Raw genomic sequence first — 15,333 nt, forward strand, 5'->3', positions numbered from 1 at the left:
CCCCAGTGCAGGCTAGGCTGCAATTTGAGATTGAGGGGTGGGAAAGGAAGAGTTAGTCTTGGCCTTTTGGGGCTTTGGCCAGAGAATTAGAACTGGGAGACTAGAAAAAAATCCAGGTTTACAGATGGGGAACTGGGACCCAGTGAGGAGATGGGGCCTCACTCTGGTGTCAGGGCAAGGACTAGGACTGCCCTTTTCCTCACGTCAGGAAAGAGAGAGGAAGGGAAGCTTCATGGGGAGGTCTCCTAGGGCAATGTGAAGTTGGCCCTCAGCTATTCAGAATGTTCTGGCCCCACCCCTTCTGGATCCTGCCCATGAAAGCAGTTAGTGATGAGATGCAGGGAGGGATTTAGGGAAGGAGCCCTGAAGCAGGAGCCTGGAGGCCCTAGTGTCTGGTCCAATCTTGTGGTGAGTTTGTGGCCTGAGCCCAGTTGGCTGACCTGGACAGGGGAGGGTCCGACCAGAAGTCTCCTCAGTCCCCTTCCTGACATTCGATATCACTGGCATTTTGGAGGGTTTTCCCTCTTTTTCTTTTGTATGTATTTGTATTTGTGGTTCATGTTGTTGAGTACCTGCTATGTGCCAGGCATTGTGCTAAGCATCTCCTTCAATCCACACAACCACCCTATGAAGATACCCCATCTTAGAGATGAGGAAATGGAGCTCAGAGACCTTGAGGGACTTGCCCAAGGAGTTGAAGCTGTAAGTGTCAGAGCCAGAGTTTGAGCCCCTGCAGTGAAAGTTCAGAACCTTTGTTCCCCATCACCATGGACTCATCTGGGCCACGCCCAGGTACTTTCAGTGTCCAGAGAAGGGATGGAAGGAAAGTGTGTGTGTGTCGGGGGTAGGGTTGTGATTTTCAGCAGGTTTCCCCAGCCTGGGTGCCCTGCCAGGTGAGAATGGAAGGAAGAGGTTGGCCAGCTTGGGCCAGGTTCTCGGGAAGTGTGCATTGGAGACCCTGTAACTGAAGAACCACAGGAAAATACTTCAGCCATGTCCTTTGTGGTCCCTGTCGGGGCCAATTAGGGTGTGTAGATTTCTCCTGGAGATCTGAGTTTGGTGATACCTCCCCAGGCCACAGATAGGCAAGGGAGAGGCTCTATTCCTCCTGACTTTTGACACCCCCATTGTTGTGAGATAGGCCTTTAATGCTTTTTTCAGAGCACATACACATTTGTGTTTACCCTCATGTTGGTGTAAATCCTCATTAGGATGTGGATATGACCACTCTGTTTTTAGGTTAAAAGAATGAGACCAATGGAGGCTGCCAGTGTTACTCAGAGTCCTCAGTGAATGAAGGGCAGGGCCCTTTTGCCCTGTCAGAGCAGGGGTCAGCTTGTGTCTGGCAATCTTTCTAGAAGTGATAAGAGTGGAGAGAGGGTGTGGCCAGGTGCCCACGAGTCCTAGAAGCTGAGGGTCCCCCAGCAGCGGCCGCATTGCCCCAGCCCCCTGCTCTTGCTGCTCTCTGTCTTGTTAGCCTGCCATTCCCTGTCGTGTGTGTGCAGACATGCCCACTGCCTGCTCCCCAGATGTGGGCTGGGGTCCTTCCAGGCTCTCACTGTCTCCTGTGATTTTTGCCAGCCCAGGCAGTGACTGACCCGTGACCCAACGTGCAAAGGAGAAGTGTGGAGCCAGGGGCCCAGTGGAACCAGTTTCCTCCGAGAAGATTGATCTTCCTTCCCCCAAGGAAACCCCTTCCAGCCCAGCAGGGGTTCTCGCTGGAGGAAGGAGCAGCCCACCACAACTGCGGGGCATTTACCATAGGGCTAGGTCCTAACCCCTCCCCCACCCCCAACGTTAGTTCAGACTCCTTTTTACATATGACAAAGGCACTTTTGATACACACTGTAAAATACTGATGCTGTGTTTTAGAATCAGAATATATTTTATAATGTTCACTTCAAGGGCTGAGTGGCTGGAAAGGTGAGGATGCAGGACTTTGGAGCTGCACATACAGATTCAGGTACTGCTTGGGTGGTAGGTATGGGTAGGGGAGAAGGGCGGGCAGAGGCCAGTCCAACATCCAGTGAACTCAGGTGAAGGTTGCATTTGAAATGTGCTTCCAGGGGAGCCCAGTGTTAGGCTTGTTGGCATGTTATCGGGGGGAAAGAGGGGCCCTTAGCTGCTGAGGTCAGCTGTCCCTGACCTGGCCTGATGACCAGTTCTAGAGGGTGGCATGTGGAGCCCAAGTCTGTGGCTTGGCCCTTGGGTTGGGTTTAGGGGCAATAGTGTATTCAAGAGGTTTGGTTCCCTACCTGTCCATGGGGTTCTCTCAGAAAAGGGCTCTTCTTGGGAACAACAGAACAGTTTGCTTTAATTTAAAAAAAATTATATATATACACACACTTTGAAATACAGAAAAGGTGAGAGGAAGCACTTTTTATTGTATCATAAGCAATAAACTTCATACTGGGTGGTGTCTACCTAAAACTCCCTGATTCCACACTGGGCTGTGATAGGGTTTTGCTGCCTGCCCTGGAGAATCTAAGTCAGCTTCCCCCGGACATGGGTCTGGTGGCCAGAGGGCAGGGAGTGTGTCCCACCATCCCTGAAGGCCAGCAGCAGGACTTTGACTTGACTTCCAGCCTCAGGTGAGGCTGTGCCAAGCCAGGCACAGTGTTAGTGGCCCTTTATTTAAATCATGAGCTCATGATATTCTGCATACATAAAATGATGTTTAAAGGAAAAAAAAACCTCCATTGGGTGGGGCCACACTTTAAATGAAAATTTGTCTTTGACTATGGTCTGGGAAAAAAAATCTTAACTATATTTAGAAATTGCCGTCTATTTTTAACTAACTCCATATGCTGCCAGTATCAACTTCATGACATTTGCCAAAATAAGATTTTATTTTTGCCTTTATAAGATTTTGTTGGAAAAATGAAATGAATATTTTGCAAGAAAAAGTTAATTTAAATAAAGGTGTAATGGTTTGCAAAAAAAATGCGATGAACAGATTAAAATATTAACCTGATATGCTTCCTGCTTCCTGCTGGCTATGTATTCTCATGGGTGGCCTGTGTTAGTTTTTTTCCATTTCTTTGGAAAATCCCCAGTGTCAGCTTTCGATCCTGCTTGTGTGACCTATGAAAAGTTTTGCCTGCTATAGTTCCTTGACACTTGATGGACTTTGGAGACCTGCGGGGGAAGAGGCCCTGTGTTTGGGGCCCTTGGCGGGGCTTCCGCGGCTGCTCACAGTGGCCTTCTACCCCACCCTGGTCGAGGGCCCACTTGGGCTGCGGACTCCCATGTGGGCTTGGTTTGGCAATCCAAGATAGCAGGAGCGACGCCATGGGCTCCCTTCCAACCCACACGCCGCCGGCCCATTCCAATGAGGCAGGTTAATGATGGACCATTGCAAACTAGATTTGTATTTAATTCATTCTGACTTGTGATGTAGGCTTAAAACAGAAGCCAAGAGGCCAGTTCAGTTTAGGGATGTGTGTGTTTCCAAGTTTGTTGTTAGGGCAGTTTTCCTCTATTGCCAAAGAAGAGCACCCAAGGTGTAGAGTGACTTTCCAGCTATTTAAACTGGGCAAAATAGAGTCCAATACATTCTGAACAGGGGACACTGCTGCTTTTTAGCTACTGATCTCTTTTTGAATTTTAAAATAAAAAACACTCTGGTTTTAGGTGCCACTTGGAGATATCCCCATAATAGATGAAAGAGGTTGGGAGGGGGAGGCGAGGGAGAGCGGAGCTTCTTCAATAACTGAGTGCAAAAGTTAAAAAAAAAAAAGGTACAGGAGCCAGTACACACAGGGTGGCCATCTGGAGACATAGACACTTTTTTTTTTTTTTAATTCAAGTTAGTTAGCGTACAGTGTAGTCTTGGCTTTAGGAGTAGAACCCAGTGATTCGTCTCTTATGTATAACACCCAGTGCTCATCCTGAAATGTGCCCTCCTTAATGTCTGTCACCCATTTAACCCATTCCCCCACCCACATCTCCTCCAGCAACCTTCAGTTTGTTCTCTGTATATAAGAGTCTCTTATGGTTTGCCTCCCTCTGTTTTTATTTCATTTTTCCTTCCCTTCCCCTATGTTCCTCTGTTGAGTTCCTCAAATTCCACATATAAGTGAAATCATATGCTATCTGTCTTTCTCTATTTTGCTTAGCATAGTACCTCTAGTTCCATCCATGTTTTTGCAAATGGTAAGACTTCATTCCTTTTTGTCGCCAAGTAGTATTCCATTGTGTATATATACCACATCTTCTTTATCCACTCATCAGTCCCTGGTCTCAGTTTCTTTCTCACACATACAATCCTGTGTAGAAGTGAACATGGTGACTCTGTTTTCTCCAGCTCCAGCCAGGAGAAGGGGTAGTCTCTTCCCTAAGAATTATGAACCAAATTTCCATCTACAGAGAGCATGACAGGCCTTCAGCTAGGACTCCATGAAGAGCACATGTGGTTTGGAAAAGGCACACTCAGGCCACATGTGTAAGCAGGCAACATGCCCCGGCCCCTTCTCAACCCCTCAGAAGGATTTGTTACTTGAGGTAAGATGGGCCATCTGTGCAAGCACGTGCTGACCGGGACCCTCCAGGAGGGGACCACTCTGGAAACGATTTCAGCTTTGCTTCTTACCAACACCACAGGACCTGAACAGAGTTTTAAACGAGGGGATTGTGATGGGCGGTGCACATGTACTGCTCCTGCGTCTGTGTGTGACATCCTCCCCTGAGCTGTAACTTTAACCTGGGCCCAGGCTGAGCCCAGGATGTATGTCTAATTTTAGCAAGAACCAATGGGAACACTTTAGGATCTAGTCTGCTATGGGGTTTGTAATAATTCCCAGTTTATTGTCCTGAACTGCCCAGATTCTCAACATGTCCAGCCCGTTGTTTTAGTGATTAAAGCTGAGATGTACGTACATTTATGAGTGCATGTGAGGTAGATGCACCCAGGCAGATATAGATGCTGAAAACCTTCTGTTTGATCCCTATCATTCGCTTTTCTGCCTGCCTTCGTGTCTGGCTGTGAGAAGAGAAACTCTACTTAGCCTATTTGCCTCCCTCCACCCACTTGGCTGTGGTCTTCAGTTAAACGGGGTTCATTAGGATTTTCCTAGCTATTCTAGGTTGCAGCCAAAGGCCAGGAAAGCCTCTACAGGCCCAAAGTCAGTTTAGGGATGACAGGAGTGTGGGGTGAATGTGCCCCTGGCTCAGCTAGTCAAGAACCCATTTTAGGCTTTGGAAGTTTCCCCAACCGCAGTCCTTTTGTGTTTGCACCAAGGGTGGGAAAGCAGCAGCAAATTATTTGTCTAATCCACAAATCACATTTCTGAGACCTAGTAGGCAAATTCTGGGAGCCCTCTGCTTCTGGTTCAGCATCAGATGCTGGGACTTTGCCCATGTGGGTTTCAAGCCGTTATGAAAAGAACAAAGAGACAAGGCTGGGGGGCTGTGAAAAATGGCAGCCCCTCCCAGCCCCATAAACACGCCATTGCTTTGCTGCATCCACTCCAAAGGCTATCACTTTCATTGCTCTCCGAGCAAAGAAACCTTTCTTCAGAGCGAGTAGCAGGGTACAAAGGCAGAGTACAAAATGTGTGCACATCATAGTCCCTGCAATTCTGTTTGAACAAGCATATTGATTGGGTCTGACCCTGTTACATTTTTTCCCTATTATTTGAAAAGGTGCATCTAAGTGTAGTGAATTGAACCTGCGGAGCTGAACTTTCCATGAAAACTTCTCAAGATATTTCTTTAGTTCAAAGCTTTTGAATTTTAAAGGGCATTTTTAATATGAGTCTGTTGAGTATTCTCTGCCACAGCCCAACAAGGAATGTTAAATGCAGATGAGGCTGGAGGCAGAACCTGCCCGCACAGCAGAGGGTGCACGTCATGGTTTGAGGGTGCGGACTAGCCCAGGAAGGGCTGTGCTTTGGAGCAGCACCCTAAAAAGGACCTCTCTTGAGCTCACTGGAGGCAGCTCAGGGGACAGAGAGGAGGCTTCCCATCCGAGCTTCTCAAAGGCCTTTACATGGAGAGCCAGGAAGCATTTGCTAAGAGCTCCTCCTGATAAATGAAGGTTTTGGCCTCATGAATAAGGGGCTCCTTACTGCTCAGCTGCTAGCTTTCTCCCACTCTCTGCTTTATAACTGAGAAGGAATGAGACATGGTCCTTTGGCTGAGGTCACAGAGTCAGACATGAGGCTGCCATTGTCCTCAGTCCTTGGGGTTGACATCACTAATCAGTCACAGATGCTTTCTCACTGAGCCCTCAGCCACATTTCAATCCTTTTTTTTTTTTTTTAATGTTTTTTATTTATTTTTGAGAGACACCGAGAGACAGCGTGAGCAGGGGAGGGTCAGAGAGAGAGGGAGACACAGAATCCGAAGCAGGATCCAGGCTCTGAGCTAGCTGTCAGCACAGAGCCCGACGTGGGGCTCGAATCCATGAACTGTGAGATCATGACCTGAGCCGAAGCCAGACGCTTAACTGACTGAGCCACCCAGGTGCCCCGCATCCCAATCCTTAACTGACTTGATATCTTGGGACGTTTTTCTAGTTATGTAGGCTGTAGCAGTGGTCCCTCTTGCCCTGGAAGCTTCCACAAAGTCTCATTTTCCCTGCACACAGCAGGGCTCTCCTGGCCCACTGAAGGCACACAGCCCGCTTTGACTAAGTCCCTGTCTTACTGTTGGTCCAAGTCCCTGTTTGCCTCTAACGGTCTCTAGGTTCTAGAAAGCACATCCTTCCTAGACCTCGAATCCAGTTTCTGAGGCAGAATTGTCTCTGGGAAGAGCTGGAAAATTGGGTTCTTTGTTGGGAGAACACAGACTGGGCATCTCAGCAAAACCCTTTTAGTGTCCCTGCCAAATCCCCAGCCATAGATGACTTCGGCCTGTGGAGTCAAAAATAGGGTCAGAATCACAGTAATAAGCAGTTATTTGGGTATCTTTTCTGCCTGCAGTCATCGGAATACCAGCCCTCCTCAGATTCCTCTTGCCTAATTCTGGGAGCCCCCAAAGGTGTTTCATATGCACTTGACATTTTCTTGGCTATCACTTTCAGGTCTTCTTGATGGTATCTGTGTTTCCTGGGACCATGCTGGACAGGTGGGCACACATGAGGTCCCAATGACTCTAACAGCGTAGGTTTTATGGCCTCTGCCCCCTTCTGCCCACAATGGGGGTCCTCTGCCCAGGTCTTTCCTGATCATTTCAGGGAATCCCCAGGCATATCTCACATGAGCTCACAGCAATCCTGTCAAGTTGGAGCACTTTCACTTGCAGCTTTTTTTTTTTAATGTGTATATATTTATTTTTGAGAGAGAGAGAGAGAATGAGGGAGCACAAGTGGAAGAGGGGCAGAGAGAGGGAGACACACAACCTGAAGCAGGATCCAGGTTCCAAGCTGTCAACACAGAGCTTGATGCAGGGCTTGAACTCATGAACCATAAGATCATGACCTGAGCTGAAGTCGGATGCCTAACTGACTGAGCCACCCAGGCACTCCCACTTGCAGCTTCTTGATGCCTTCTGGTCCTGAAGCCACCACCCCTGTGCTCCAGGAGAGATGCCTAGCTTGCAGCACCCTCTCCAGGCTGCAGATCCCCAAAGTGCCAGATGAGTGATTCTCTCTACAGAGCTCTCTCTGGCCAGCCCTGGGCTACAGTCTATATATGGATGCAAGATCTTTTGCTCCTTCATTTTGTGTCTCAGGGACGCCCAACCAGGACTGTGCAAGCTCTGGTTCACTCTGGGAAGAAACTGCTTCAAGCATTCTTTGACTCCTCCCCCTGCCTCAGGGGCACACACCCCCTCTTTCTATTGGTGTATAAGAAAACTGGCCCCAGACCATGTCTTGTTTCTCCTGATTCTATGTTCTACATATTGGACTCAGGTGGGCAGATTTTCTCCATGTGACTGCAGGCGTGGGATGTCCAAGAGGAGTTCTTCATTCACATGCCTGGCACCCTAGCTGGGCATCTCCATCCTTTCACACAGTCTCCTCATATGTCTTATTGATCTTTCTTACAGCAAGAAATTCTCAGGGAATGTTGGGCTTTGGATCTGAGCTGCCTTCCAAGGGCAACAAAGCTGCGAGGCCTTTTGAAGAGTAGGTTTGGGATTGGCATGGCATAGGGTCACTTTCTCCACATCCTCTTGAACATGGCAAGGCTCAAGTCTAGTCAGATTAAAGGAGAGGGAAATAGACTCTGCCTCCTGAAGGGTGGAGTGGCATGCATGTACCAGAAGAGAAGGAATGGACAATGTCTATATCTGGAGGTATATATTTAAGAGGTAATGTGCTCCCTCCAGCTTTGTCTTACCCTGCAGCGGCCATCTGGGAGTCACATATTCTGAATCATCCAGCCACAAGAAGCAAGCCACTGGTCCTAAGTCTCCACTTGGGACAGACTTCCCAGGAGAGGCTGCAAGGTCCACAGGTAACTGTGCAGCAGTGAGAAATAAACGTTGACTTATCCATTCTCTGGAATTTTAGCCTTTCTTTGATCCCATTACATAATCTAGCCTATTCAGGTTGCAGGTATTACTATTCCTGTACCAAACATGAGAAAACCGAGGCACAGTATTTCCACGACTAGTAAGGAACTTCTCAAACTGAGAAGTTTGAGCTTGTATCTGACTCCAGAGAGCTTTTAACCACTACATTGGCTGCTGTTACCTTGGAAAGAGGAGCTTTCCTGTGGCCCTGGATTCTGGGTCACTTGAAATAGAATTGCCTCTGGTAAGAATGATGAGAGCATGGATAGCCTGCAGAGAGGGCTATGGGAGAGTGCCTCACACATTGCCTAGTGAGTACTACAGCTCAGCAAGTGGAAGCTTCCATCGTGGCCGTGATTTGGCAGTGAGCATCTTCTGGGGATCCCATGGAGAAGTGTTGCTTTGGCATGCATGACCTGGTCATCGGTCCCCCGGTTTTGGGGGCTCAGAAACCAGATTTGTCAGCATCAAGAGTTGGGCTCTCAGGGCTGCAATCATACTCGGTGGGCTCAGAAGCCAGATGGAGAAAATTGGGTGAGAACCCAGCTGCCAAGCTGCTGGTGTTCATTGACACACACATTGACTTCTTGAGGCCAAGTCTTCCCTGGAATGTTGCCTGGCAGTCTTGGCACCAGGGCAGTCTTGGACAGTCCTGGTGGCATCAAGCAGCATCGGCTGAGGTCCTGTCTTCCCTGTAGGATGCCCCCATCCCACAGACCTGTTGCCCATGTTTCTGGCCAGGGCTTCCTCTCTGAAGACAGAATGAGATGGCCTCACTCCCCAGGTGCTTCCTTTCTATGTGGCCATGGCCTAGCCAGTCTCCTATTAGTGGGTTGATACCATGGAAAGGAGGCAGTCAGGAGGCAGAGGTAATAAGCAAAAGCTCTGGAGCCAGGCTGCCTGGAATCTGACCCTGGTCACTCTATTTTGCCAGCTGTGACCTTGGGCAAATTAGGTAACCTTTTCATGCCTTAGTTTTCTCACCTGTAAAATAAAGATTTATACTGCTAGTTACCTCAGTAGAGTTCTTGTGAGAATCAAATGTCATTACACAGAAAATGCTAAGCACAGTTTCTGGCCACATAGAAAACACTAGGAAAAAAAATGCATGCTATTTACCTGCATTTAAGTTATAATCATTTAATACATATCACACTGGTATTCTTTACTTGTTTGCTTATTGCCTATCTCCCTCACAAGAATATATGCTTCATGATAACAAGGGCACTGTCTTATTCAAATTATCCCAAGGGCCCAGAATAATGTTTTTTATAAAGGGCTAAGAAGTGATTTGTTGAATGAATGAGCAAATGAAAGAAGTCCTGGCTTGTTGGCCAGGAGCCTCCTCTCTTCTTCAGATGATTTTATCTATCTCTGCTCTCTTCTGTTATGTGTTTTATACTCTAGCCCCCAGAGAGCATGCCTAGTACCCTCTTTTTAAGTTCCTTGGATAGTAGGTAAGGGTAGGGATGGTGGAACTCAAAGCTATCCTTATTAACTCTGACCTTGAGCAAGTTACTGAACCTCCTCCCTAAGCTTCTGTTTCCCTCTTTGAAAGATGGGGATTATGGTACCTCCCCTGCATGGGTGATTGTGAGTGCTGAGTGAGATCACCCGTAAGCACTGTCGCTGGCATAGGAGCACTCAGTCAATGCTTACCGTGCTGGTTTGCCCTCGTGTATGATCCTTACTCTGAACAGCAGGACTCTGGATGGTTCTTCCACATTTCTACTGTCTCCTTTCCCTGATTTGGCAGGATAAACAGGTCTGGGGTCATTTGCCATCTCCAATCTGCTGCCCTCTACTGTTGTCTGCCATTTTAGACAGGTGCCTGCAGCAGGTAAAAATGGTCCAGGGCCTTTGACGCTGGGATTCACAAGGCCGTGCCACTGCGAGGCTGTGTCCCTGAACTCTCCTGGGCCGATGACAGGAGAATCCTCTGAGGCCTCCCCTGCAGCCCTGCAGCCCTGCGGCTGTCCATCTGACATCAGATCAACCTGTGCCTGCCCCTTTGATGTCAATTCCCAAACTGGAGCCTTGTGCCCTGCTCGGAGGACCTGGGCTTTGAAGTTGGCCTATAATCTGAGCTTTCAGGAAGAAAGTTGTGTTGTGCCTCAGAGCACGGCTGGGCCCTGTAAAGGCACTCGGAGTGCCATGAACACCTGATAAATAATTCTTTCTGGGCCCAAGAAAGATTCATTCCATTTAAAGGGGAGGAAAATTCCCTTGACCTTTTCGTTGAAGTTCTGGGGGGCGGGGGAGAGGGAGGTGGATAGAGAGGGTTTTTGCAGCTGCTTGCTGAAGTCACGTAGGGCAGGCAGGGTATCTCTAAGAGCTGAGCCCCAGTGACTGTTGGAAAAAGGCTCCCTATCCCTGACTCCTGACCAGAGGTGCCTTCAACCATTCCTGTTCCTCTTCCCATTTGCTGCTTCCTGCCATGAACTTGGGAGAGAGAACTCAGGGGAGGAGAGGCCAAAGACTGCAGCAAATGGCAGGCCTTCCTTTCCTTCCAGCGCCTGTGAGGCAGACAGGATTTCCCACCTCTGGCAGTCATGAAATGCTCCTGGCTCATGTACACTGACCACTTGGGCCAGGCCCCTCTGCTGGGCCCCTTTTGGTGCATGGCTAGGTAAGAGAATGTGTGTTTGTGTGCGATTTTGTGAAAGCTTTCTTTAGGGTAAGGTGTAACACACATATAAGGTATACAAAATAACAATGTACAGTACAGTAAATGACCAGAAAACAAACTCCTGCCTCAGTCAAGAAATCAAGGTTAGCTGGAAGACCCTCCTACTCTTCTTCTCACTCAGTAGGCCTTCCCTCCCATGAAAGACAACTTCTGTTGTGCCACTTACCTGCTTTTTCTTTGTAATTTTGCTATGTAAGCAGGTATTACCAAATTATTTTTTTAATTAACATCCTAATTAGCATAGTGCAACAATGATTTCAGGAGTAGATTCCTTAAAGCACCTTACCTATTTAGCCCATCCCCCCTCCCACAACCCCTGTAGCAACCCTCTGTTTATTCTCTGTATTTAAGAGTCTCTTATGTTTTGCGCCCCTCGTTTTTATATTCTTTTTGCTTCCCTTCCCTTATGTTCATCTGTTTTGTATCTGAAAGTCCTGACTTCATTCATATGATATTTGTCTTTCTCTAATTTTGCTTAGCATAATACCCTCTAGTTCCATCTACGTAGTTCCAAATGGTGAGTTTCATTCTTTTTGATTGCTGAGTAATATTTCATTGTATATCTTCTTTGTCCATTCATATGTCAATGGACATTTGGGCTCTTCCCATACTTTGGCTATTATCGATAGTACTGATATAAACATTGGGGTGCATGTGCCCTTTCGAAACAGCACACCTGTATCCTTTGGATAGATACCTAGTAGTGCAATTGCTGGATCATAGGGTAGTTCTGTTTTTAATTTTTTGAGGAACCTCCATCCTGTTTTCCAGAGTGGCTGCACCAGTTTGCATCCCCACCAGCAGTGCAAAAGAGATCCTCTTTCTCCGCATCCTCGCCAACATCTGTTGTTGCCTGAGTTGTTAATGTTAGCCATTCTGACAGGTGTGAGATGGTATCCCATTGTGGTTAGGCATCACCAAATTCTATAGCTTAGTTTTGTTTATTTCCTGAAATGTGTATGAATGAACTAATAAAGAATGCATTCCTTTGCGTCTGGATTTTTTTCACTAAACGTTATGGTATTCATTCATGTAACTCTATTTTACTCATTTTCCTGTTGTACGGTATACATCATGGGAATATTCGAGAAGTGTTTCTCCATCCTACTGTCAAATGACACTTGGGCATTTCCAGTTGGGACCTATTATAAATAATATTGCTATAAACATTTTCGTGTCTGTTGGTGCACATACATTCATATTTATTTTGGTGTATACCTAGTGTAGAGTTGCTAGGTCATAAGATAAGGATATCTTCAACTTACGTAGAAAATGCCAAAACTGTTTTCCAAAGTAAGTACTAATTTATAGTTCTACCATGAATGTATGAGTTTTTCCACATCCTCACTGTGGTGGCAGCCTCTGGGATGGCCCCCAATGATTTCTGTCTTCTGGTATTTGTACCCTGCACAAACCCCTCACACTAAGTGTGGACGGGAGCTGGCAATTCCCTTCTAATGAAGAAGAACACAACAGATGTCACTTCCAAGATGAGGTTACAAGAAGACTAGCTTCCTTCTTGGAAGCTTCCTCCCTTGTTTTCCACTTGCCTATTGTGAGAGAAGCCATGTTGTGAGCTAACCCATGAAGAGGACTGCAGGACAAGAAACTGATGTCTGACCAGAAGCCAGGAAGTACTGAAGAAGACTGCAGCAGCCACATATGTGAGCTGGGAAGGAAGTGGGTCCTCTCCCCAGGCAAACCTGGATATGATCGCAGTCCTGGCTGACATCTCAATTACAGCCTGTGGGAGACCCTTGGCCAGATGTACCCAGTTAACCAGATTTCTGATTCACAGAAACTCATAAATGTTTATTATTATTATTTTTATTATTATTATTATTATTATTAGTAGTAGTAGTAGTAGTAGTATTAATTTTGGAGGGAGAACATGAGTGTGGGAGAGGGGGAGAGAGAGGATTAGTAGTAGTAGTAGTAGTAGTAGTAGTAGTAGTAGTAGTAATAGTAGTAATTTTGGAGGGAGAACATGAGTGTGGGAGAGGGGGAGAGAGAGGATTTTAAGCAAGCCCCAGTTTGGGGCTTGATCCCATAACCCTGGGATTATGACTTGAGCCAAATGAAGAGTCAGATGCTCAACCCACTGAGCCACCCAGGTGCCTCTAAATGTTTATTGTTTTAAGCCGTTAAGTTTGAGATTAACTTATACAATAATATATGCAATAGAGCTTTTTTTTAATTTTAGCAATTTTGGTGTATATGAAATAGGTTTACTAGTGTCTCTCTAATTAATGATATTGAGCATCTTTTCATATGTTTATTGAACATTTGGATTTCCTTTTTTGGTAAAGGACCTGTCTGGACTCTTGTCATTATTCTATGGGATTGCAGATCTTTTCCTTGTTGATATACTTATTTTTCTGGATATAAGCCTGTTTTGGGGTTACCCCTAGAAAGCAGAGCCTGAGGCAAGCTTGCAGGAAGATAGTTTACTTGGGAAATGATCCTATGGGACAGAAGTGGGAAGGAAGGAGAGGAAACCAAAAGAAGGGTGCCTTCTCAACCTGGTCACTCATGTGGGAAAACTGGGCTCAATCTCACTGGGGCCTTCTGAAGAGCCATGCATCTCAAAATTATCTGAGGTATGAAAAAGACCACGTATCTTCTAGTACAGGGCCCCCATTGACCAAGAGTTCCCCCCACAGGGCGTCCCTCACATCTTCAGATCCTACGTGTTTCCCATGTAAACCCTGTACAAGGGCAGTCAAGAAGCTTTGAGGTGAGAGGTGGGGCTAGATGAGACTGCACCGCAGTAATACCTGGAGTAAAATGGGGATGTGCCGTGGAGTCCGAGAAGTACCCGACACAGGTACTTCCTGCTTGTATGCATTGCAAATATCTTTTCCCATTTTGTGGCTTGCCTTTGCAGTGTCTTTTAATAAATAGACATGACTCGTTTTAGGAAAACAAGTTTATAATTGTTTCCTTTGTAGTTTTTTTTTTTTTTTGCATCTTGTTGAAGGTCTTCCTATACTTAAGTCATAAAAATGTTTTCCCATAATGTTTTTCTATAGTATTTTTTAAGAGTTTTACTGTTTGCTTTTTACAGATCTATAATCCACTGGAATTTATTTTTAAGGTGCGAAGTGGGCATCAGGTTTCATTTTTCTATGTAGATATCCAAATTATTAAAAAATCTGTTATTTCTTAACGCTGTGCTGTGCAACCTTTTTCATAAATTTTGTGTGTGTGTGTGTGTGTGTGTGTGTGTGTGTGGTGTGAGAATCTATTTCTGGGCTCTTTTTTTTTATTCCACTATTTGTGTATCATTATATCACACCATTTTAATTATTGGAGCTTCATAGTAAGTGTTGATACCCACAAAAGCAAGGTGTCTATATTTATTCTTCACAAATGTCTGGCCTATTTTCGGTCTTTTGCATTTCCTTGTAAATTTTAGAATCAACTTGCCAAGTTTCAACCCTACCCAATGGATTTTTTTTCCTATTGAGAATGAATTTCATGTCGACTACTTTAGAGAGATACTATCATGTTTATAATATTCAGTATCCTAATCCTTGAACATAATATATTCCCTCATTTATTTAGGCCTTCAAAAAAATTTTTCCAAAATGTTTTATAGAAAGAAAGAATTCTGCTTCTAGCAATGGTGGACAAGGTAGATTTGAATTAACTCTTCCTCTGCAAACAAATAGAAAAGGAGGCTAAAGTACACAAAAACCCCCAGAAAACAAAAGGCATATTTGAAGGCACCAGAGAGCTGTTAGAGTTCTGAATGGAGCCAAGATCCAGAGGAAAGGTAGGTAGCCTGAGGCAGGCGTTTGGAACCATTTTCTCAAGGTGTATTCCGTTCCAACAGCTGTGGCTGAGAGCCTGACCAGCTCTTTAGCTTTTAGTCTTCAAGCAGTTGTTCTTTGATAGACTCCCCTAGACTCACCCGGTTTGTATGCACTGCAGGAGTCTGCTAAGGACCCAGGGGAGTGACTTTGTATAGGTTTGGGGCTCTACAGCTCCCCTATCTCCAGTCCTCTTATTTCCAAATCCCAATCACCTTGACAGCCTTGAAGGCCGGTCTCTGTATCTCCCACCCAGTGAGTCTGCTACTTCTGTTTCGCTCATTTCCTTTACTGTGGTTGGAAAATGACGTCAGGGAGAAAACTGGGTTGAAAGTGGAAATCACTGAGTGTGCTTCCTTTCTCTCAATG

General features: G+C 46.0%; 1 protein-coding gene across 1 annotated transcript in view; it reads left to right on the forward strand.

The window, feature by feature from the left end:
* The window catches only part of PLEKHA7 (pleckstrin homology domain containing A7), a 135,820-nt gene extending 133,824 nt beyond the window's left edge, over positions 1–1,996 (forward strand). Inside the window, exon 25 of the mRNA XM_029957010.1 lies at positions 1,582–1,996. Coding sequence (XP_029812870.1) covers positions 1,582–1,604 — 23 coding nt within the window. The 3' untranslated portion in view covers positions 1,605–1,996. The remainder of the gene's footprint in view (positions 1–1,581) is intronic.
* Positions 1,997–15,333: the final 13,337 nt, after the last annotated feature.

The sequence above is a fragment of the Suricata suricatta genome, chromosome 11, assembly GCF_006229205.1.
Source record: "Suricata suricatta isolate VVHF042 chromosome 11, meerkat_22Aug2017_6uvM2_HiC, whole genome shotgun sequence".
Lineage (NCBI taxonomy): Eukaryota > Metazoa > Chordata > Mammalia > Carnivora > Herpestidae > Suricata > Suricata suricatta.